Here is a 24,000-nt window from a genome sequence, read left to right as displayed (position 1 = left end):
ACTGAAATATCAACATTAAATGAACATATGCTTAATGATTGTGAAAAGCACCATTTAATCAAAGAATGCACACGCTGTCATTTAGCCATCCCTGTCGAACAGTGGCTTCAACATTCATTAAAACAAACTTGTCCTAGTAAGTTAAGATGCATTTAAATATGAATCTTCTATTAATACTGTAGTACAGATGTGAATAGTGAAAGTAAAATCATTTGTCCTTTGTGTACAGTGGATATCGAGCCTCCCAATGATGCAGGTTGGAAAGCTCATTTGATGACAGGAGATGGTTGTCCCAAATTGAAAAAATCCCGTTCACCCAATAAGAAGCCTCAACAACAACAACAGACTACAACAAAGAAGAAAGTGACAAGGACAAATGTCAAAAAGTAGTATAAACCCTTTCAATAAATGACTACTTTATCACCACAATGTGTAATTATGAGTTCATTGATAAAATTTAAAATGAAGAAGAGGGAGACTTGTTGATAAGATCGACAATGGGGCACAAGGTATATTAAACATTTAAGGAGCTCTGTTTATTTTTGACTCCTTGTCAAAAGTTGTATACAAAGTTGTTATCATTACGCTGTTGTCTTTTTCTTGAGCACAACACATCTATCCCATCCTTGAATATCCTTATATACATGTTCTTGTTCCCAGTCTATCCATATATCAAGCACTTGCTGAAGCATGCCCTTACCACATTCTAAAATAACTCTTCCATCCTCCTTGACAATCTGAGGTGCTATTTTACTTAGTACAGTGTACCACTGAAATCCAGCCTCTTCAGCGAATAAAGCCATGTGTGGCTCCTGACAAAGATCGGCCATCTGTACTTTTCGTTTACTGGTTTGGTTGTAATCGAGGTAAGGAGGATTACAAACAAGGATATCGAATACTTTTTCGTCTGAAATATCAGTCATGGATTGGTTGCGCCATTCGATCCTCTTGTTTCCTTCTTCTCCTAGAATCATCTTTCCATTCTCCTTTGCGACAGAGAGCGCTGCATCACTAATATCCAATCCAACGCCCATCACATTTGCATCCACTGGTGACTTTGCCATAATAGACACGATCAAATTGCCACAGCCTGTGCCAACATCCATAATCTTGACCTCTTTCTTATCGCCAATCACCTTGATAGCAGCTTCCACCAAAGTTTCTGAGGCTGCCCGCGGAATCAAACAATCCTTGGTGACTTTGTAAGTCAAATTGCAAAATTCCTTTTGTCCCAACACGTAAGCCAATAATTCTCCAGCATTGCGTTCTTCCACACCAGCCCTTTTCATTGCTTCCGTTTCCCTTTTCAACTTCTTGTTGTAGAATTTCAGCTCTCTCTCACGTATGCCATGAAATTTTGAAGGCTCCTCAGCAGTGACATGGATTGGGACGTGAGAGATAGGGTGCTGGAAGTTCATTTGCAAAAGTGAGGCATACAGGCCCTTGTCCTTGTTGACATGCAAGGCTCTTGTGAATGCAGACTCGCCAACGATGGGGTGATCTGAGTGAAAGTAAAAGAGTTTTCGAAGCTGTATACTTGAAAGTGGGGAATGTAAATGAAGATCTAGTGTTGTGATGTATTGTGCATTGTTTGATCTTGTATGTGAAATAATTTCAATAGATTTCAAGATGCGATTAGGATCAATGCTTTCTTCCTGAGTTTTTTTATGAAAAAGGGTAGGTATATCGGTTGTACTGATATGACCGTGACAAATGACCCTCATCACAATATCAATCATGTTATTTGTATAGCTGTTTAATAAAAGCTGCTTCAATTGTTCACTTTTTGCAACAAGGATCTATATAGATCAATTAGATCAATCTTCTTCCAGTTACCATTCGCATTTACCAATCCTGAAGCTGCTTTTTGAACCTCGTTAATACACCATACTTTTTGTTTATTTCCATTTGAATCCTTCTCGGCTATATTGTAATATATAGCTTTTTCGAAAACAATAGTATTCTAGGTACTCTCGATTAGAACAAAAAGCGCACACAAGAAACATCTATGTACCTGTCCAGAAGGCTTCCATACAATAGCCAAATATTCATCGTGATAAAGAACTTCAATCGGTATAGACTGTAATCTTTCTGCTTCTTCTATTGATTTGTCATATTTTATTTCTACCACATCTCCTGCTTTAAGCCGTCTTGTCTCTTCGGCCGGATTACCATTAATAGTAATCTCTCTTCTAGTAAAAGCACGATGAATGCTTTCTTTTGATTTAATAATATGTCTATAGTTCTGTGAAATGAACTTTCTGATTCGTTCGTCTTGAGCTGATTCAGGAACTATCACTTTAACATGGTGCTCATTTTCCATTTTTTTTTTTTTTTTTTTAAAAAAAAAAGAAAAAAGTGTGTTACAACACATAGAATGAGAAAAGAAAATGATGTTTATAATAAAAAGAATAAAGGTTAACTGTTTAATAAAGGTTTATGTTGATCATTTTGTTGGTCATTATAGTCATCATCATAGTCACTTCTGTCACTGACATTTCTCTCTTTTACTTTTACTAAACAACAGCAAAAGATATGTACAAGTCCTTGCCAGGTTGAAACAAGTGCTTCCTTGATGTCTTCTAAAAGACTCGCTTTTCCACTAATGATCCTTTCTGGTCTAAGTCTGTGTCGTGTATCTATAAGAACTCTAACACATGTCTTGAACGGGTGAATTACAAAAACACACAACACTATATAAGTATACTCACAACGACGGCGCTAAGGACACCTAAAGCAGTACTAGCAGAGATCAAGAACATGATAATCTGCTGATACTTGACCGCATTACTCACAGGCGCACCACCCAAGATTTGGCCAGTCATCATACCAGGGATAGCAATCAACCCAATCACCGACATTTGATTGATCGTAGGTAGCATCGATAGCCTAACTGCCTCCACTGCAATGGATTGCCCTGCTTCCCACCGACTTGCACCAAATGATAAATAAGTTTCTATTTGTTCCTTTTGTTGACTCACACTAGACAAGCAACTTCCCAGTGCGACAGCCATGCCGCTCATAGCGTTGCCCAATAACATACCCATTGTAGGAATAAACACCTCTGGTATCCAGAACGGTTTTTGTTTCATAGCCCATCGAGCACCTACAATACTAATAACGAGTGTTGATATTCCAGATGATAACAGTACAGACATAAACTATATATCTCAGTAAGCGTTGTTATCTCTCTCTCTCTTTTTTGTTTGACAATATCGTACCATGCCTCGATATGTTTGCTTTGATTTATTATAGACTGTTTCGTAAGCTCCCAAAAGAACCAATACACCTACAGAAAAGAAGATATAATTAAAAAAATGCTTTTTGCCAACCACTGAACATACAAGCCATCAGCATCACTAGTGCTGGATGTCTTGTTTTAAAAACATCCTCAAGAATAAAGCCCTTTCAAAGTATGACAAGTGAGTGAGCGGCATTATTTTTATAAAAAAAAGTCAGATATTTACCATAATCGTCAATTGTATCAAACATCGTATAGCTGCTACAATCAACGTTTTTTCAAGCTTCAAACCCATTGCAATTGAAATAGCTCCTACAAAAAAAAGCAGGTTATCTTTTCCCGAATTAAACAAACATTATTGTCTAACCATTAACAAGAATGAATGACGATGCTATAGCAACATTAACCCAGGTCAGTTGAGGTGAATTCTTCTGACCAGAACTATCATCTAATAAGAGTGTCTGGTTAGTAAGTAAATCCATTATAAACAATGGAATGAAAAGATAAAAAGAAATAAAGAAAAAAAAAAGGGTAATAAAAAATGATTATGACATAAATTCTTGCTTATAAAAGGATTAGTATAAAAAATAAAGTTGTGAAAACTGTATTAATAGCCAGTGAAAAAATTTCTCTCGAGTAAGAAAATGTATATTCTTTTTTTAAACATTGGGTGTTAGTACTTCAGCTTTGGCCTGGTTAGATCCAAACATATCATCCAATTGATAGAACAAGGCATTATTGAAATATTTTTTTCCCTCAATTCAACGGGGTGCTTACTCTAAGCAAGCAGCCAATTCAAAAATAGTTTCAATTTAAGGAGTTTACAGTTTATATTGGATTCTTGGTTTAAAAAGCACACCATGGCGTCGGACTTGAAGTTATAATTTTTTTTCTTCTTTCTTTCTCTCAATTATTATGTCTGCAGAACAACAATCAATAAACCACAACAACACAGACGAGTCAGAAGACTCTTTGACACAAATCACTAATGAAAATAAAAAGAGACAAATTGAAGATGTTGAAGAGGAACCTAAGCCAACAAGCGCACTTGCAGAAAAGATGGCTAAATTAAAACAACTTAAAAGACGTCGAGTAAAATTAATAAAGCGATGCTATTTAAAACTAATCACTAAACAACCAACCTAATTTAGGCAACAGAAGTTGAGCAAGGCAATAGACGTGATCGTAATTTGGAATTTCAGCGTAGTAAAGAGAATCCAAGACTTGAAGCAAAATCTGAAAGAAAAAAAGAAGAAGCACTAAAATTATTGGAAAAGCAAGAAGCACGAGATAAAGGTGAAGATTATGAAAGAAAACAGTTTTGGAAATATTCTGCCGAATCCGCAGAAGCTTGGGAAAAGAAGATGGCTAAAAAAGCCAAAATGGCAAACAATGGCTTTACAGGTAAAAGAAAAAGGTTTTATTTACATAAAAAAAAAAAACTAACGCTAGTTAGACTACACACAACTTGCACATAAGAAATATCTTCGTTTAATGTCTGATTTCAAACCTGACATGAATTCCTACAACGAAAAGAAGCTGGAAAGCATTGAACGTGCCATTCGTAATGGAGAAGATCCTTCCGATGTTATTGCCATGGCAAACAGTTTGGATTATGCAAGTGTAGATGATAAACCATCTAAGGAAGCCATTGACAGATTAGCTGCTGAAACAAAGAAACAGTATGATAAAATATACAACCTTCTTTATTGAATGCTAACTCGCTTTTTTAGAATTGAAAAACGTGAAACTAGATCTCGCGAACGTAAAGAGGTTGTGGATGATATTTCATGGATCAATGAAAAGAATCGTGTATTTAACCAAAAGATTGCAAGATTTTATGACAAGTACACAAAGGAAATTCGTGAAAACCTTGAAAGAGGAACTGCATTGTAAATGGAACGGGCTTGTGTGTTTTAATAAAGAAAAAACAATAATATTCAGTCTTTTTTTCCTTTTTGTACATAAGTATCACTGTTTCTTTTTTAATGGTGAAGGTAATTTGCAATGCCACATAACAAATGGTGGTTCTGACCCTTTCCCTTTGAATCCTGCTGTTGTTTGCTTACGAGGTCTGCAGTTACAAAAATGCACACGAGCAACATCCGATGATTGAAAAGCGTCAGTTCCTCCTTGTAAAAGAGCAACCCTTGGAAAACACTTTCTCACAAGATCAGCTGCATACTAATATAAAACAGTCTTTAGGTACATCTTCACAGTAGCAGTACTATCTACTTACATCAGGTCCATTGGCCTCAGCTTCATTTGCAATCACAATATGGTATTTACGGTTCAACTTTTTCAATACATTTGCGTAGCTATTCAGTTGCGATATCTGTACATTCATAGAAAGCCGTATATGACCCTTTATAAACCTAACAAAAAGTGTTGGGATATGTAAACATAAACATACATGCTCATTTTACTCTGATTCTGGTCGAATATCCAATACTAGAGAATAAGGAAGGATTCTTTCAAGATCACTTACTGCCAAACGAGGTGCTAATTCTAGCTTTTTTATTTCAACAGGTATTGGCTTTTCCCAAGGATTCTCTGTATTTGTCTAAGAATACTAAATTACTCAAGTTTTTACTCATCTATTTATTTTACCTTTTCTTGATCTTTTAGATCTTTATTGATTTTGGGTCCGTGGATTCTTGCAAGTATACTTGGTGGTGTTACTTTACACATATTTAATGCACTCTGTACACATTTTTCAATATCTACTTTTGGGAAACTGTCAGAAAACAAAACAATGCAATCATTGAATTCATATGATAGCAGAGTATCACGTATTTGTCGGAGTATAGCAATTCCGGCAAAGAGAGGCAAAGAAGAAGGTCCAACTAGCAGCTTGTCCCATAAATGGTAGATTTTATCAAGAGGGAATACGTCTAGTTGTTTTTCATAAAAATAAGTCAATTCAACAAGCAAAAATCAAAAGGTCTTACGTGTAAACAGAGTAAGAAACCATGGTATAGCATAAAGATCAGGCATAAAGCCTATTGCTTCTAAATGACTTGATAGTTCGGGATCATGGAAGCTTAAAAGATGCCTAAAGACTGCCAAGTATTCTTGAAGAACTGGTGTGTTGTCTGATAAGAAGAAGTTGTCAAGAAATCTAGGAATAAACTTTTGTAAAGAAGCGAAAGCTATTGCTTCATCATTGAAGTTCAGTGTTAAAAATGGCGCACATAATGAATCGAGCCCTAATCGCTCACAGCGTTAGTATATTGAACAATTGTTATAAAGTCTTATTATACCTTGCCAATAAACTAGATTTGGATTTGCAGCCACCCATGCTTTTAATAATCTTCTTAGTTTCTCATGGCCAGCAGAGGAGGCCAAGAGTTGATTGTATTGATGGCACCTTGGTACATCGACTTCAATCTGTACATATCATATTTAATTATATCCACGTGAACTTTTGTTTTGTTTACCTGTCTATCTGTTCCTACGTCAATCTGTTTAATTGCGTGACAGTATGCACTTTCTAAATCCCCTTGAACACCTAATACAGCCGCCCATATTTTGCCACGTAACAATGGTGGGATATCCACCTTGGCATGATGCAGTATCTCACGTCTTGATGCTGGATATTGACGCAATAACTCGGTAAACAAAGATAGGCGATATTTTTGATAATTTACATCTTGCTCTCTTAGGAACAATGGAAGCTTTGGTGCATTATTGTTATTGACAGGCTGATTCGGTACAGATACTGTACTATTGAGCGATAAAGAAGATGCTGAACGAGATCTACCCATTGATACAGTTCGACTTAAGGATTTCGATGATGAAGGAGTTGTTGGTGTAGGTACTCCACTTGTATTTATTGGAGTCTCAAAAGCAGCGGCAGATGGTGGAGGTGACAGAGATAAATCATCTGCAAATACCAAATCACCACTACATCCATCAACTATATCATTTTCATTCCCGTTGGATTCGTCCAACAGAAAATTGACATCATTCTCATCCACTAACATAAAATAATCTGTATCCCATTCAAATTTATCGGTATCTGCTTTTTGATCGTCTTCAAGTCTTTGATAGAGTTCTTTAAATCCAAGTATAAATACTGTGTCAGAATATAATTGCGCCGTGTCAGTCACATTATCTCCAATCTCGACCATATCCGTTAGCATGCACACCCTCGGCAATTTTTTTATAACGGGTGTCGACAGAAATACACCTCGCTTGACAAGATCTTGCTCAACATCTCCACCTGCTAGCCTCCAGAGGTTGTAAATGTGTGAAATAGGCAGCCCTTTCAACACACCGTGAACATCATCCTGACTTTTACAATTAATTGTATCAATTGTTTCTGGATCAACTAAATCCGAGACTAATACAGGTCCTTCTACCCAGCCATTATTTTCCAAGGTCACAAATTCCTCATTCGATAAAAACGGACTGGCAAGAGCCTGTATAATATCATATCTTACTTCAACTGATATATCAAGACATCGTAGTATAAACTGTCTAAATTTTGCAATTTCTTTATCTTCTGGCGCGTTCTGCAAAAACGCCAATATTGATTTGTTTATATCTAAAGACTCTATGCCTTTCTTGTTCCATATGTCACAGGATGGGTCTTCAGACCATTCCTTGAGAGTCATGAGCGAATCAAATATGAGTCCAGCGTCGCTTGTTGTCCAGAATGGGTTTCGTGTAAATTGCTCGACTAAAATTACACCGACTGCCCATACATCTCTCTATGAACAAAGGGGAGCATCCGCATTTCAGTCATTTCCTTCTAGCAGACAATATGTAAAGTAATTAATTTTACCTTGTCATAGTATGATTCAATAATTTCCTCCAAGCATTCCGGTGCTAAATAAGGAGGATAGCCAATTGGGAAATCTACATTTTTACCACTACCTGTCATAAAATATAAACCATACCCAAATAATTTTATGCGATTCTAGTCAACATAGCGGATGTAAGTACATTGTATTTAAAGATTAGTTGACATAACAGATATACTTTAGAATCTAATAGCACGTTATTTGGTGATAAGCAGCCGTGAATAATGCCCTTTACTCTGAGATACTGTAATGCAGAAAGTAGTTCATGTGCCCACGATCGAAGTGTTGAAATACTAAAACATTTTCTGTATTAGCTTTTTTTAATCAATTTATTCTCTTTACCTCATAGGAAGTGTACTATTTGAATCTAAGCTTCTGGCTTTTTGAATTGAAGAATCATAGTATTCAGATACAACAAACAGTCTATCTGTATGCTGTTTTAGTACTTTTTATGCATTTTAAATATATTACTTTTTTACCATGTTTTCCTCGATGTATATCAATGTACTGGCAGAGGTTATCATGAAGTAAGGTCTGCAATGAATTAAATATTTTAGTCAGAAAGCATTATAAAGTAATAAACGTTTCATGCCTTTAAGTACTGAAATTGGCCTATAATTTGAGAAGGAGCAGACAGAGCCAAATGGCCTGATTGAGCAAGTGCTTCAGAAACTCGTGAAGATGCCACAAAGTTAACGGAAGCTAGCTTTGAATTTTCATTGTTATCACGAAACCTGATGTCATTAGAAGTGGCAAACAAAGCCATTGTCTCACAATAAGGAAACAAATGTTTTTTTTTTTTTGCTGACTCTATGTGATGCGATGAAAAGGGGAGATAAAATTAAAAGGCCGGTCCGATGAAACTGAAAGGGGCTCTTGAGCACTATAATTTACAGAGTTCTCTTCAGTAACAAGATGAAACATAGCTGTTATATTAAAGGAAGGTAAGAAACTTTTAAATCACCAACTATGGTTTCTACAATAAAGACATTCACTTGTTTACTTGTACAAAAATTCATAAATACATACTGCTATCAATCAGGTAACCTTTTTATCATTTCTGCTGAAATTTTTTATGCAGCCTCTAAACTTGATTTGCACATTTTATGACGTACTAATTGAAGAGATTGCATTAAGCCATAAAAAATTAAATTGAAGGCACCACAACAAAGGATTCTGATACGATACATGCAAAGAAATATAACAATGTATTTTAAGAGGGGATCGTATTTATCTCATTAAATACTTATTGTCTGTATGAGATTACTCAAATCTTGTATAAGAAATAGCAAGTACCGAATACATAATATTATTTATTACATATTTCCTAAAACTCATTTACAATATTAGCCATATATAATATTTATATTGTTCAAGCACAATAATAAAATTGACCTTGAACTCATATGGGTCCCTAAATAATTTAATTTCCTATATAAAGGTATAGTTTGGTTAAATGGGGGGGGGTTTTTGTAAGGGCTGTTAGGCCAGTTTTATTAATAAAATTTAATAATGGAAAGTCACGTACAAGATAGGGGTGAAATCCCTGTTGTATAATCGTAAAAGTAATAAAGAAAAAGGTAAAAACAAAGATCAAGAAACAGTGTGAGTACTTTTTGAGACTGATCTTTATTTCAGTTTTAAGTTAAAGTAAAAATTATTCTAATTGAAGGCAGGTATTTATATCTTATTGAGTGAGTGGCTTGATATCTTCTATTGTGATCGTTCTTCTAATATTCAGGTACTTTAGCAAGTGTTATCTCTAATTATGATTTTGAAAACTTTTCATTTGTTTTTCTGTATGTCTGTCATAGATTATCTTTTATTCTGGGAATTCCTCACTGATTTGAATAACGTTATTTTACGCGTTATTTCAATTATGTGAAAGATTAGCAATATTCCTGACATTGGATTGGATTTGGTTATTTTAGTTGATACGTCTTCTTATCAAAGAACTCCCAATAATACAATACATATTCTAAAAGAACATGTTTAATTGGAATTGATTGTATGATCTTATTTAAATCAAATTATATTTTATTTTATTTTAATTATGATCTTGTATTAAGACTTATATTCATTAATGTCAACTACAATCAGTTACTGTTCTACAACAATCCCGACGATCAGTAAATTGGATAGTATGTATGGATCAGAGATATAATCCGTTAAGGAAAAAACGCTTACAGATGAGACTCGCATGTGTCTGTCCGGAAAGGACCAATAGATAAAAGAATAGAGTGAAAAACGATGTCGGGAACAAACGGCACTCCATCATGAATGAACCGCCAGTGAGCTTTCCATATACTTAGGAGTGTACAGCCAATAATACTACCATTGTTAATCAATGCCAAACGCTGACGAGGAAAACGTAGATCGTAAAGGGCTTGTAGAATTATTTGCGAATTAACTTCGCAACCAAAATAAAGAAACCATATCTGTGTCCACACTTGAAATTTGACGGGACAGGAGACAAAGAAATGACCTGCGTCTTCAGCGATTGTTGGTTGGTCGCAGAGGCGACAGAAGGAGGAACAAAGATCAGGTATAATCTTATGAACAAGAGCAGCACAAGGCAACTTTTGGTGTAGTAGCAGATACCAGTGGTTGCGAGCTGCCAGTGGAACTGGTTGTTGTAGAACAGAGTCTGATCATAACGGACATTGAATAATCACAGCTATAAGAAGTATATTAAAATTGATAAAAGATAATAATTTAAATCTTTATTAAATAAAATATATTCTTCTTCTTTTTATATAAAACTATCACCATTAGATTCATTCTATAAAGTAAACATGAATACTAAATAAGTCATGATCTTTACTATTCATCATTTCTGTAAATGAATAATAATGGATCAGGTACCTAGTCACTTTGATCTGACTGGAGGCATTTCATATAAATATATCCTTTCCTCTCAATGAAGACAGGACATATCTCCCAAATCAGTTAAAGAACAATAAGATCTATAAAAACAACGAATGAAAAATTTTCATCATCGATTCAGTAATCATTCTTCAATCAAGCATGTCAATGATTGGATCTACGCTCATAACTACTCATTTACCCGCCAACTGATAGAAGAACATAAATAGTAGACTTTGTAATGATTTCTTTTTTAACAATTAAGATTGTCTTAAATAAAGTTCAGTCTCAAAAAGTATTCTTTTGGTTTTATTGCTATTTTGATAATTTCCTTGCCAGAACATAACACTGGTTGACCCCAGAAAGAGCGCCAAAAAGAGGCAGGACGGGTACGTACTACAGAGGAAGAGGGAAAAGAACGCAAAATAAGGGCGCGACGAACTCGACGAAAAAGTTTTGGAGAAACCATTTGTGTCCGTGTGTCAATGAATTCTATCAATAAACTTTCCAAGAGTGAGTCACAACAATCATCAGCGCTGTTGTATCCACACAACTAATAAAGTGAACATTCATGGATAAACTTGGATACTACAGAATTATAGTCTAACCAGATCTCTATTAATAAACGTGAGAATTCTGCAATAGCCAATCTTGCCCTGTTGTCCTACCAGCGTTCTAAAAGACTATATCGGAACCTGATTACAACAACGGCAGTTCAATCCTATTCTATAATTATCGTTAGATCAATAGTTTAATTACTTCATTGTCCCTTGATTCGTCAAGTAGACAGCGGCTATTGATTATCCACTATCCTTCCTTATATTCCATATCATTCTTTTAACCGATCAATTGAAATAGCGGTAAAGACCCAGACATTCAAAAAGTATAAATACCCTCAATATTTTTATTAATAAAGTCATATATATAATCTTTAGTTTCACAACTATCGTCTTTTTGTAGTTTTTGTCTTCTATTTCATATTTGGCAAAACAAGCGCCACTTAGTGACGGACAGGATGCAGATGGAAGGCAATGGAGTGCAAAAAAAGGTACCAATGAAACCGCACCAGAACTAATCCAACGCATAAGCTTGTTTACACGATAACGTCCAATCATAACAGACTGAGGATCCACGGTTGACATCTTTGGGCGGAGAAACATAAGCAAATCGTCAAAAACAAAAGCGTCAGAAACCAAAAGTGAAACAAAAGTTTGTTGCTCTGCTATTGAAACAGCAGATGACCAGGATATTATCGCTGACAGAGGAAGTGTTAAACAGAAGTGAAGTGGCAAAGGATTAGGTTGACCAAATGTCGCTTTAAGAGCCATTGAGATTGCTGAAGGTTCAAGCAGGGCGTCGAAAGCCTTGAACAAGGTAGAGCAAATACTTGGCTTAGAAGAATGGAGAGAGCCACGACGCATAGAAGGGGAAAGGAAGGGCAATCTATAGTCAAGCAGAACCAAAGGTGATGCACTAGCCATGTGAGCCGCAATCCATTGAGAAACCACCGTGGGTGGGGACGTATGCTATACAGTAAGGGACAAAATCAGTCCGTTTTTTGGTTTTTTCGCAATGCCTCTCCGAGAATTAATTTTAGAGCTCCGCTTTGCTTATACTAAATTCGCACATAGAATAGACAAAGATATTGGTGTAACCTAATTGCTTCTAGCTGCATTTCTTCTGTAGCTATTGTGGAAAAAGTGATTTTCCGTGATTGCTGCTAACGCCCGATTTTGCATTAGGTCCCGTATCTCCAAAAACAGTCACTGGATTGACTTGAAATTTAGTTTGGTATGTCTTATGACGTCAGTGAACGCTTACGCGTTCTCATATTTTAGCTCATTTAATTTTTTTACATTTTTTCTTTTTTCCCATTTACCTCATCTCAGATTAGCCAAACACGCCAGGACAGCAAAGAATGCCGACAAACATGCCCAAATTGAAAACATGTTGAACCACTCCATTCCATGGGATGTAATTCAAAAGAAAGTAGGCTGTGGAAAGTCCATGATTCGAAGAATTTCAAGGAAAACCAAGATGCAGTCAAAAAATAGCGCGGGTAGACATCGTTTACTCACACCTAGGGAGGAAACCAAAGCAGCTAGAGACATAAGACTAGGCTTATCTAAAAGCGCAGCTGACGCCTCCTTTGGCGTTAAAAAACCAGATCGAATGGTCAATCCAAAAACAATTCCTCGTACTTTCAAACGCAAAGGTCTAAAATCCGCTAAAAAAAGACGGCACTTCCACTTAGTAATGACAGGCAAAAGGCGCGATATGATTGGGCAAAGGCCCATAAAGACAGGTCCGAGACTGATTGGGAACGCGTTGTCTTTTCTGATGAGACAAAGATCCAAAAAAGAGGGTCCAATGGTCTAGAATACGCTTGGAAAGAGGATAATGCACCTTATCGAGACCATCACTGTTGTAAACATAGTTATTTTCTATAAGATATCAGTTGTATTAAAATAAATAACGATACACAAAGATTAAACTATGATTGAACAATTCCACACTTTTCCAAATTTAGAACAATAAGATCAGTATTTGTCATCCTAGCGAGTCTAATCAATTGTCAACCCCAAAAGTAATTAGATCAAAGTTAATTGACTGGTTATTATTTCTATTGTTCAACTTCAGATGCATATATTAGAACATCGACAAGCTTTAGCTTAATCATTGGTTCTTCAGCACGACATCGTTGCCAAGTCTATATCTTTTATATCTACGCTCACAAAGAATATAAATAGATGCCAACTTTTTATCCATTAAACGGGGCTCTTTTGCAATATAAAGAAATCTGCAATAAAGAAGGATTTTAATTTTATATTGCTGCTATTGTTTTTTTGTTTAATTTTTTATTTAATCTTACGATTAAAACAATCACTACAAGAAGAAACATGCTTATGGAGGAGGCGGGATTATGCTTTGGAGTTGCATAACTATACATGGAGGGGGCTACATGTCCTGGCTACAAAGTAATGTAAATGGTGAGCTATACACATCAGTACTTGAGGAGGAATACAAGGAGACATTGAAGTACTATGGCCTGCAAAGTAGTGACATGATCTTTCAACAAGATAATGCAAGCATCCATTGTGCTTCAGCTCCTTCAAAATGGTTCCAAAAGAACAAGGTTAATCTCCTGAGTTGGCCAGCATACTCTCCTGACCTTAACTCAATTGAAAATGCATGGGCCATGCTTAAAAAGAGGGAACAGATGACAAGACCACCCCCTTCCGTGATTGAGGCTGATCAAGCATTTTTTGACCGGGTTTCGAAGCTTTGGTATGACCTAGCAGCTCCAGAGTACTGTAGAAACCTTATTCACTCCATGCCCCGTCGAGTTCGGGACGTAATCCAGCGTAAGGGCCGTGATACCAAGTACTAATTAAAATTCAAAGAAATAAAAATCCGTCATTTTCAATATATCTTCTTATAACATGTCGGAAACTAAAAAATACCAATCCCGACAGGTATTATCAGATTTGTTGAAAAAAGAGGTAAATTTTTTGTCAGCAAAGCGGAGCTCTAAGTATAATTCCCGGCGTGGCATTGCGAAAAAACCAAAAAACGGACTGATTTTGTCCCTTACTGTAACAAGGGGGTTAACCAACAAAATTGGAGCGCCAATTGTTGAACATACGGATCCAGAATACCCAACCCGCCTTTTATAAAAGGTAGACAAAGTATATCGAACGAAACAGGAGGAAAAATTCGAAACATAAGGAATTCACGACATATTCTACGGATACTGCTGTCGTATTTACCTTAATAATTTTCTTAATGTCGTGTGAGATCACTCAAAAGATTCTTCAACTAATAATTTGACTGTATATCATATATAGCCCAAAGTGCTATATACGATAAACAGCCCACACAATTTATACCGTACTACCTCGGATCCTAAATCACATTATTATATTCTAAGACGTAGTTTGTATTGAATGGGCTCGCTCTCTCGTCCTTACTCAATAAAGAGGTTCAAGAGACTCATCGATTTTTCGACTTATTTTATTACTTTTATTAATCGAGAGAAATAACACGCCTATTCCACAACTGCCAAGCGTACGCTGACTCACTCATGAAACTCGTAAAATATGCCACAGGGTAGACAAAATCAAGGTGTTGATCACCGTAGCTCAACCACGGAAGGACAGGTTGCGTTGTTTGTGGATGTCACAAGCGCGAGCAATTTTGGTAATCATTTGGTCTTGGAAAAATTGACGCTGTGTCGTAGAACGCGCAAGCGGATATCCAAGGTAAGTTAAGGGTTCGATAGTCCGACGATCATGCCATTTAGTAATTTCATGAGCAGCTAAAACTGGGGGCCAGTGAGGATGGGGTAGACCCGACACCGAAAAGGCAATTGTTTTATCGAAATTCATTTTGGCATTAGACGCCAAATTGTAGCAATGAATTAGCTGTTGTGTCGCTTCAAGTTCGGCTGGGTCCCACAGGAAAAGAAGCAAGTCATCCGCATAGGCCAGGACTTTCAGTGGTTGAATGGCGGATGGACCATGGAGAGGATCACGAATAGTCGGCAGAGAAAGACTTGGAGGGCCAAAGCCACAGATGACAGGAGAATCACTGATAGCCTTCACTAATGGTTCGAGTACGAGGTTGAACAGGAGAGGGCTAATAGGATCCCCTTCTCGCAGGCCACGTCCAAGAGAGACCGGAAGAGTAAGGTACCCATTAATGTTGACATACATGGAAGTTGTGGAATAGGCGTGTTATTTCTCTCGATTAATAAAAGTAATAAAATACAGTAGTTACAAAAACTATTGCAACGATTTGCAATTTTCAGATAAATCGGTTTTCAGTTTATGTGAAATCCAGGTATCACGCTGTGTCCCTCACAGTGCATAAACTGGCCTCCGCTCTTTAATATACTAGATTATCAAATGTTATGGAAGCAAAATGATGGATGTACGCGATTTCAAGTTCCGCTTTTTTGAAACTTTCTTTATTCGAAAACTGGATCGCGCCATTTGAGTTGCAAGATTCTCTATATTCCTAGGGTTAACCTTCATTTTGATTTATGCCAACTACCCTGGGAGTATGCTTTGAGATCATTATTCGAACAGCTTCAAGTTCGTTCAATTTACAGTAGGTCAAAAAAATGCTGCAAGGAATCCATTTTTCTTGGTTTTTGTAGCGCACAAACTGCCTCTGTTCCCACATAGTAAATCTTCTACATGTCTTGAAAAATCCGAAAGAGTTTAAGCCCTGTTGGATAAGTATTGAAGGAAGTAAGGAGCGCGCAATTTGAAAATTTGAAAAAATGAAAATTTTAACAAAATAAACTTATTTATTAATATTTAGTCGGTCCTCCTCTTCTATTAATAATCTGTTGAGTTCTTTCCGAAATGTTATCTACATGCTTTTGACAAAGTTATTTATTGAAGTCAACTCATATTTCATCAACTCGTTCGCAAAGCACATTCATGTTCTTTGCTCTACGTTCGTAATAGTTGAGCTTCAACTTCAATTGATGCCATACGTGCTTGATTGAATCTAAGTCCGGGCTCTGAGCTGGCCAATAGTTAATATATACTAGGTTAAAAAATAGGGACAACCTACCCTAAAATAATCTTTAACTTTTTTTTTTCTCCTCCACTCCGTACGACATCCAAGCCATGCCTATAGAGAGTAGCCTTAGGTAGTGAGTATTACGTTTCCCGTATATAAAACTAATCAGGATAACATATGGTGGAAGAAAAGAGGAAATATCTGCAATAATTTTATAAGCGTTATATTATAAAATGGGTAGTATTTATCTAATAACGAGTAAATCTCCCTTTTGATTTGATTACCGCTGCTATGCGATCAGGCATGCTATCAATGTGACTTCTACAAACATCTTTATCTAGCTTTTTCCATTCAACGTCAACTCGTTCCCATAGCTCGTCGATGTTTCTTGCTTTTCGTTCATAAAGACATAACCTAAGTTTCAGCAAATGCCACACATGCTCTATAGGATTCAGACCCGGACTGTTAGGTGACCAATCGTTAATGTACCGGACCTTGTTTTGTTGGAGCCATGACATTGTTGATTTGGACTTGTGCTTTGGGTCGTTATCTTGTTGAAGGTAAATGGTGCGCTTGTCCATACCATAGTACTTCAGCGTTTCCATGTAAGTTGTTCCAAGAATATGCTGGTACACCAAGGAGTCCATGGTACCATCGTATACCTGGCACGCATATCCTGGTCCCTCACTGGTTATACATCCCCACATGATCAATTTGCCGCCACCATGCTTCACTGAAAGATCTATGTGGTGTGGGCGAAGAACATCACCAGGCTGGGTCCAATAGTATCTGCAGCCATCAGATCCCCAAATGTTGATCTTCGTTTCATCGGAGAACACTACTTGATGCCACTGTTGTATGGACCAACTTTGATACTTTTTTGCCCATGCTAACCTCTGCTTGCGGTGGTTATTAGTTAAAAGAGGCTGCTTCTTTTTACGCCTAGCATGAAAACCCATTGATACAAGGATGTTTATTGCTGAACGGTAAGACATAGAATACACAAGTCGCATGAGCATCTGAGATATTTCGTACTTATAATGTAAAAACAGTAGGAAGTCAGTAGCTAACAACTACTATCTATTAAGTAAAAAAAGGAGAGGAATTAATAATTTAGAATGAACCCTGGTGATTTATCCAAGAGAATAAAAGGAACAAGAGAGGACGAGACTCGATAAAGAGATTGTTTTATTTAATAAGAAAATTGTACTCTATTTATACTTTTCATACACGGATAATATTTCATGTCATGGATTAATAATTAATGAGTATGATATAGCTGATGACAAATAGATAAGGTTTACGTGTTCTTCTATTGTTATATTTGTCATAGAATACTCGTATATCATTGACTGCGGCTGACTGTGATTTAGTTCCTGGATTTAATATAGTTTAACCGTGCAATTACGCAGCATCTTATCCTTGATGAAGATTATCCAAATTAACCTGTAGCCTATCTATTGGATATATCTTACATGTAGCTTATTAATACTGTTTTCATATCGAGTTATGAATGATGGATACATCACCTGGATTATATCGTCTGACTATTAATTGTATAGTCTGACGTAGGCTGGACTGAGATCAATAATAAAATAATAAATAAAGAGATCATTAATGACCAAACACGACAGCATCCGATGTACATTCTTGGCTGTCTTTAGGGCTCCTTTAATCAGTAATGCCTTGATACAGTTGTTGGAATAATTGTTCGAATGTTTTGCAATTTTATACATTTTGCTTTGTATCTCTGCAGTCAGATAAGATAGAACTACGTACAATACCTCATTAGAAAGCGACAGCCGTCGAATATAACATATAAAAAGCTAGGGTCACGGAATTACTTCCATATATAGTAAGATCAAATTGCGTCAAGCATATGCATTCGAACAATTTTTCCAACTCAATGCATTCTATAATGATGACATCGTTGCCGCTTCTGACATCACAAATACAGCATTACTAAATGATGTAATAATGAAACAACGCTTTTGCTTTTAGTCAGAGCTTAAAATATATAAATAAGGCTGGATTTTGCAGTGTTTCCCTTCTATCTCGTACAGCCTATACTTCTTTATATCATGGTACATACTTTATCTCGTAGCAAGCAAGAAAGCATCCGGTCGCTGTTGAAAAAGGGTCTATCATACTCAGAGATTATGAAACATGTTCCAGGGGTAGCAAGGTCCACTTTGAGCAAGTACAAGGGCTTGTATACACCTGAACGTACTCGAGGTCATGCTGGTAGAAAGACTACTATAAGCTCAACAACAAAGAATTACCTAAAGAGAGAGCTTGTAAATGGTTCACTTAAGACTGCAAAGGACGTATGGTCATACAGTGGCCGTCAAAACTGGTCGCATGTTTTCATATTTTGCCTATACGCACTATCTTCTTCTTCATTTCTTAGTCTATAGCAATTAAATATAGTTCATTCGAAAGAGCAAACTCTGGACAATTATATGGTAACACAGACATCACAGTAGAGCCAGTATACTGGTATTAATTGGCACTTAAAGTCCGACGGTACATGCGACCAGTTTTGACGGCATTAATAAGTCAACATTTTTACACACTTTATTTAAAAAAATTAATATTTAGTCCAACGACCTTTTGCTTTAATAACTGCAGCACACCTTTTCGGCATACTTTCGATGTATTTCTGGCATTCTTCTTTAGAAATGGCATACCAGTTCTGACCTATACTCTCCCATAGCTCATGCATACTACTTGGTGATGCCTCATAGCTATGAAATAGCTCTCTCTTTAAATGTGCCCACATATGCTCTATGGGATTTAGGTCTGGTGATTGAGGAGGTCATTCCAATGCTTCGAATGACTGCTGGTCAATCCATTCTTTCACTACCTTCGATGTATGCTTCGGATCATTGTCCTGCCGAAACACCATTTTGGAAGAATCCAGGCCATAACTTTCCATTGTCTTGAGTAAATCATCTTTTAAGACCTCAAGATAGCCTTCACTATTCATACAATGACCAACATCAACTATCCATCCAACACCTTCCCATGTAATGCAGTTCCAGACCATGGTATTGCCGCCTCCATGCTTGACGGTTTGAGATATTTGCAGATAAAAATTTGAGAATTAAAAGGAGATAGTACTTGAAAACTAGTGAATGAGTCTCTATGTAACCTCTTTATTAGATTTCAAGACGAGAGAGAGAACCCATTTAATCAAACTACGCCTTTATATAGGAAATAAAATTATTCAGGGACCGAAGTGAGTTCAAGGTCAATTTTAGTATTGAACTTGAATAATATAAATATTGTATATGGTTAATATTGTAAATGAGTCTTAGAGAATATGTAATATATAATATTATGTATTCAGTACTTGTTATTTTTTATATAAGATTTGAGTAATCTCATACGAATAATAAGTATTTAATGGGGTAAATACGACACGGTTTGCTGTACATGTCGCGAGTTCAATTCCTCATGGGGTAGTTTCCATGCATAAGCCTTTCCGTCGGATGCAAAACGATTTACTTTAGTCTCATCTGAGAATATGACTCGTTTCCAGTCGTCCATAGCCCAATGTTGGTGCGATTTGGCCCACTGAAGGCGTTTCACGATGTTTTGGCTGCGTAGCAAAGGTTTTTGAGGCTTGACAAACGCTATAAAGCCAGCTTTTTTAAGAACGCGGCGTACGGTACTGTCACTTACTGACATTCCAAATTCTTCTTTTAGAGCTTTTTGGGTCTCTACAGCGTTATTTTTTCTTCCTAAGGTGACTAATCTCCGGATGTAGTTCACCATGCGTTGGCTAATTAGAGATGGGCGACCACCTTCATCAAAATTTCCACTCATCTTAAGAGATGAGCGATACTTCTGAACAGTGGTACGACTAACACCAACTTGTTTTGCTATTTTGCTGTTTGACTTCTTGGATCTCAGCAATGAGTAGATGTTGTTTGCTTTGTCATTTGAAATTGCACGCATGTCGGATCTGCAATGGTATAATGTCTTAATGGAGTGCTGCAATTTAACAAAAAAACACTTACATGTAAATGATATTACGATGAAAGAAGAAAGAGAAGAAAAAAATATGAAAAAATTACAATTAAGCCACATTTTTGTGACTATATTATGTTACTTACAAACGCCGTCAAAACTGGTCGCATGTACCGTCGGACTTTAAGTGCCAATTACTACCAGTATACTGGCTCTACTGTGATGTCTGTGTTACCATATAATTGTCCAGAGTTTGCTCTTTCGAATGAACTATATTTCATTGCTATAGACTAAGAAATGAAGAAGAAGATAGTGCGTATAGGCAAAATATGAAAACATGCGACCAGTTTTGACGGCCACTGTATTTAAACAGTATTGGTCATAAGATAGGCTATTTTGGTACAGTAAAAATGCTTCATAGTATGGGTTTCAATGCCCAAATTAAGAAGAAAAAGCCTCTCCTCAAAAAATGTCACATGGAAGCTAGACTAAAATGGGCTAAAGCTCACAAAAATTGGACATAAGATGACTGGAGACGTATGGTGTTTTCCGATGAGACCAAGATTAATGTTTGGGGTTCAGATGGCTGTAAGTACTTTTGGAAAAGACCCGGTGACAAATTGCAGCCTCATCATCTTGACCTTACAGTCAAAGGAGGAGCTGGCAGTGTGATGCTTTGGGGTTGTATGACGTGGGATGGTCCTGGATATGCCTGCGCAATTGAGGATGGTACTATGAAAGCATCAGATTATGTGCATATCCTGTCAACTACACTTATGGACAGTCTGAAGTACTATGGTTACGAACAGGAATCTATTTATTCTCAACAAGACAACGATCCTAAGCACACATCAAAGCTTGCTCGTGCTTGGTTTAAGGAAAATGGGTTTAAAGAAGAGCATACTTTCAGTTGGCCAGCTCAAAGTCCCGATTTGAATCCTATAGAACATCTCTGGCACCATTTAAAGCTGAGGCTGAGCTTATATGAAGGTAGGGCTAAAGGAGTGCATGATCTCTGGTCTAGAATCGAGAAAGAATGTATTTCTTGTACCAAAGAGTAATGCCAAGCATATATCAAGAGTATGCCAGCTCGTTGTAGAGCAGTTATTAAAGCTAAAGGCGGTTACACACGATATAAATAAAAGATGATTCAATTGGAAAAATTGTTCGAATGCATATGCTGACGCAATTTAATCTTACTATATATGGAAGTAATTCCATACCCCTGAATTTCTATATGCTATATGTCACAACTATCGCTTTCTAATGAGGTATTGTACGTAGTTCTATCTTATCTGACTGCAGAGATACAAATCAAAACGTATAGAATTGCAAAACATTCGAACAATTATTCCAACAACTGTAGCTTGTTTTCTATTTAGGCCTTGTGTATTTATAAAGAGTTTAAAGTAGTTTTGAATATGAAGTAAAGTTATATTTGAGTATTTTCTTGATAGGAGTGACCACCAGATCTTGTTTAAAGTAGATCAGTCTTGATATAAAGGTAATAGTAGCTTGATATGAGCTTTAACAGTGATACAATGAAGATATTTGGCTTCAAGGGACTCGACTTGTTGTTGATGTTTAGTAAAATAGTAATAGTAATAAAAGAGATTTGCGTTGAATGATGTGATGATTGGATTGTGTAAGGTTTTTGTAGTATAAATAGGTTTGTACTGAATAAGTCTTGATATAAGATCAAAGGTTTAGATAGGATTTGATTCCAAAAAGAGTAATAGATTGAATCTAAGTTCGCTTGTAATAAGTGACCACCAGATCTTGTTAAGTAGATCAAACTGTTTTGAGTAAAGTAAAATAAAAAGATAATATAATAGGGAATTACAATGAAGTGTATATGCTTCAAGGGACTTCTTGTTCTTGATGTTAAGTAAAATAAAAGAAAAATAAAAGAAATTTACTTTGAATGATATTTATTTGAAATAATCAAAAAGTAATATGAAGTAAGTAGAAACAAGGTTATGTAGAAACAAAAGTAAGTAAGAACAAAAGTAAGTAGGTAAAGTATAAGAAATATTGAAGTTATTTATATGTTTTTGGTTTTTCTGATTATATGCTGTTTTTGATGATTTTATGGATATTCTATATTTTTTTGTATTTTTCTGGATTTATCTGTATTCATACGTATTTGTTTGTATGTTCCTGGATTTAAACCAATTGGAGAGAGAAAAGTCGAATGCTGCCAAAGTTTGCTGCATTGTGTTACAATGATATTTATTTAAAAATAATCAAAAGTAAAGTATGTCAGAAGTAAGTTTGTCAAAAGTAAGTGAATTAATTGTTTTTATAGTTTTTATGAATTTTATAACATTGTTATTTTAGAGGTTGGCTTGTAGTAAGTGAGTTAAATTGGGTGAAGTTTGCTTGTAGAGCTTGATTTAAGGTTGTGATTGCCTTGTAAGTTGTTGTTTTGTATGGAATTTAAGCAGATGCTTGATAAGTAGTGACCACCAGATCTTATGTGTAAGATCAATAAGATGTTTCTTGATAAAAGTTAAAGTAGGGTAAAAAGTTTAGGTAAACAGGGACTTTCTTGTTAAAGTTTGTTAATTATTGAGTAGAAATATATGATTTATTTAAACTAACTGACAATTTCTTCACAAAAAGATGGGATATATGTATAATATTTTTTTTTCTTTTTAGCTTTTCTTATTTTTTTGACCTTTTTTATATTTTCAACATTTTTTATCTTTTTAACTTTTTTCATTTTTTTAATTTTTTTTATCTTTTTGACTTGACTCGGCTAATCTCTGTGCATCTTCATTGCCATTTTCGTTACAGCACCTTTTAATTTTTGTGCCTTGCATTAATTTTTATGTACCTTCTGGTCAAAATTTATAATCTGCATCCTAATGTAACTTGTTAGTACTTGGGACTTGGCTTGTGTTAAAGTGATGTAGATTTGTTTAAATTGAGGTTTGAAGTCTTGAATGACTTGAGTTTAGGTAACTTGATTGAACGTTTAACAGTTCTTTAGAGTAAATTGTCTTTGAGTAGTGACCACCAGATCTTTTTAGATCAATAAGGTTAAGAATAAGATTGTTTGATAAACGATAAAAATAAAAGGGAACTTTCTTGATTTGTGATAACTCGGGTATCAGATCAGAAAGAATAAGTAAAAATAAAAAGAAAAGAAAAGGTAATTGTGACCCAATAAGAAAAGATTGCTTTTTAAGCGCAAGAGGATTTGATTTATTGAATTTATTGGATTGGATTGGATAATGTTATTTTGTTTAAAAATATTCATCTTATTTATATAAAAATTGGCGTGGCTTATTGTTTGTGTTGTTTGACATTGTTATTTTGTAGTATGGTTGGTTTAGTTTGAGTGTTTTAGAGAAGTTTTTCTTGAAATTTTTAAAGTAAGGTACTGTAGTGACCACCAGATCTTTTAATTAAGATCAAATAAAGGTAAAGGTAAAAAAAATAAAGGGATCAGGAACTTTTATGAGAAGGTTGCCTGTTTATTGAATAAAATATATAAAATAAAATGTGAGTAGAACTGTACTGTCCTTTTTCTTCATCTAAATAGTTGGGATATTTATATTGTTAAATTTT

At 35.8% G+C, this 24,000-nt stretch overlaps 12 protein-coding genes across 12 annotated transcripts; 4 read left to right on the top strand and 8 right to left on the bottom strand.

Annotated features, from left to right (window-relative positions):
- Positions 1 to 581: 581 nt before the first annotated feature.
- RO3G_04797 (uncharacterized protein) lies at positions 582 to 2,033 on the bottom strand (the record flags this gene model as incomplete). Its single annotated transcript, XM_067659387.1, has 3 exons — positions 582 to 1,799; positions 1,850 to 1,923; positions 2,015 to 2,033. 3 exons carry the CDS (start codon positions 2,031 to 2,033, stop codon positions 582 to 584), a joined length of 1,311 nt encoding a protein of 436 aa, XP_067515488.1.
- A 660-nt stretch (positions 2,034 to 2,693) lies between these two features.
- Positions 2,694 to 3,492, bottom strand: RO3G_04796 (uncharacterized protein; the record flags this gene model as incomplete). The annotated part of the gene is made up of 3 exons (XM_067659386.1): positions 2,694 to 3,161; positions 3,222 to 3,289; positions 3,468 to 3,492. The coding sequence occupies 3 exons, from the start codon at positions 3,490 to 3,492 to the stop codon at positions 2,694 to 2,696; spliced, it is 561 nt and encodes a 186-aa protein (XP_067515487.1).
- Positions 3,493 to 4,156: 664 nt separating this feature from the next.
- On the top strand, positions 4,157 to 5,137 carry RO3G_04795 (uncharacterized protein; the record flags this gene model as incomplete). Its single annotated transcript, XM_067659385.1, has 4 exons — positions 4,157 to 4,333; positions 4,393 to 4,645; positions 4,698 to 4,923; positions 4,975 to 5,137. The coding sequence occupies 4 exons, from the start codon at positions 4,157 to 4,159 to the stop codon at positions 5,135 to 5,137; spliced, it is 819 nt and encodes a 272-aa protein (XP_067515486.1).
- A 331-nt stretch (positions 5,138 to 5,468) lies between these two features.
- RO3G_04794 (uncharacterized protein) lies at positions 5,469 to 7,374 on the bottom strand (the record flags this gene model as incomplete). Its single annotated transcript, XM_067659384.1, has 6 exons — positions 5,469 to 5,559; positions 5,668 to 5,804; positions 5,852 to 6,135; positions 6,193 to 6,336; positions 6,505 to 6,631; positions 6,682 to 7,374. The coding sequence occupies 6 exons, from the start codon at positions 7,372 to 7,374 to the stop codon at positions 5,469 to 5,471; spliced, it is 1,476 nt and encodes a 491-aa protein (XP_067515485.1).
- A 1,261-nt stretch (positions 7,375 to 8,635) lies between these two features.
- Positions 8,636 to 8,815, bottom strand: RO3G_04793 (uncharacterized protein; the record flags this gene model as incomplete). Its single annotated transcript, XM_067659383.1, has 1 exon — positions 8,636 to 8,815. The coding sequence occupies one exon, from the start codon at positions 8,813 to 8,815 to the stop codon at positions 8,636 to 8,638; it is 180 nt and encodes a 59-aa protein (XP_067515484.1).
- Positions 8,816 to 10,602: 1,787 nt separating this feature from the next.
- Positions 10,603 to 10,713, bottom strand: RO3G_04792 (uncharacterized protein; the record flags this gene model as incomplete). Its single annotated transcript, XM_067659382.1, has 1 exon — positions 10,603 to 10,713. The coding sequence occupies one exon, from the start codon at positions 10,711 to 10,713 to the stop codon at positions 10,603 to 10,605; it is 111 nt and encodes a 36-aa protein (XP_067515483.1).
- Positions 10,714 to 11,851: 1,138 nt separating this feature from the next.
- On the bottom strand, positions 11,852 to 12,335 carry RO3G_04791 (uncharacterized protein; the record flags this gene model as incomplete). The annotated part of the gene is made up of 2 exons (XM_067659381.1): positions 11,852 to 11,857; positions 12,012 to 12,335. 2 exons carry the CDS (start codon positions 12,333 to 12,335, stop codon positions 11,852 to 11,854), a joined length of 330 nt encoding a protein of 109 aa, XP_067515482.1.
- A 1,541-nt stretch (positions 12,336 to 13,876) lies between these two features.
- RO3G_04790 (uncharacterized protein) lies at positions 13,877 to 14,305 on the top strand (the record flags this gene model as incomplete). The annotated part of the gene is made up of 1 exon (XM_067659380.1): positions 13,877 to 14,305. One exon carries the CDS (start codon positions 13,877 to 13,879, stop codon positions 14,303 to 14,305), a length of 429 nt encoding a protein of 142 aa, XP_067515481.1.
- A 751-nt stretch (positions 14,306 to 15,056) lies between these two features.
- Positions 15,057 to 15,629, bottom strand: RO3G_04789 (uncharacterized protein; the record flags this gene model as incomplete). Its single annotated transcript, XM_067659379.1, has 1 exon — positions 15,057 to 15,629. The coding sequence occupies one exon, from the start codon at positions 15,627 to 15,629 to the stop codon at positions 15,057 to 15,059; it is 573 nt and encodes a 190-aa protein (XP_067515480.1).
- A 3,646-nt stretch (positions 15,630 to 19,275) lies between these two features.
- On the top strand, positions 19,276 to 19,395 carry RO3G_04788 (uncharacterized protein; the record flags this gene model as incomplete). The annotated part of the gene is made up of 1 exon (XM_067659378.1): positions 19,276 to 19,395. One exon carries the CDS (start codon positions 19,276 to 19,278, stop codon positions 19,393 to 19,395), a length of 120 nt encoding a protein of 39 aa, XP_067515479.1.
- A 459-nt stretch (positions 19,396 to 19,854) lies between these two features.
- RO3G_04787 (uncharacterized protein) lies at positions 19,855 to 20,412 on the bottom strand (the record flags this gene model as incomplete). The annotated part of the gene is made up of 1 exon (XM_067659377.1): positions 19,855 to 20,412. The coding sequence occupies one exon, from the start codon at positions 20,410 to 20,412 to the stop codon at positions 19,855 to 19,857; it is 558 nt and encodes a 185-aa protein (XP_067515478.1).
- A 551-nt stretch (positions 20,413 to 20,963) lies between these two features.
- Positions 20,964 to 21,485, top strand: RO3G_04786 (uncharacterized protein; the record flags this gene model as incomplete). Its single annotated transcript, XM_067659376.1, has 1 exon — positions 20,964 to 21,485. The coding sequence occupies one exon, from the start codon at positions 20,964 to 20,966 to the stop codon at positions 21,483 to 21,485; it is 522 nt and encodes a 173-aa protein (XP_067515477.1).
- Positions 21,486 to 24,000: the final 2,515 nt, after the last annotated feature.

This window comes from Rhizopus delemar, genomic scaffold (assembly GCF_000149305.1).
Source record: "Rhizopus delemar RA 99-880 supercont3.3 genomic scaffold, whole genome shotgun sequence".
NCBI classification, from domain to species: Eukaryota; Fungi; Mucoromycota; class Mucoromycetes; order Mucorales; family Rhizopodaceae; genus Rhizopus; species Rhizopus delemar.
Note: the sequence above shows the minus strand (reverse complement) of the source record. Positions and strands in the feature narration are given on the sequence as shown.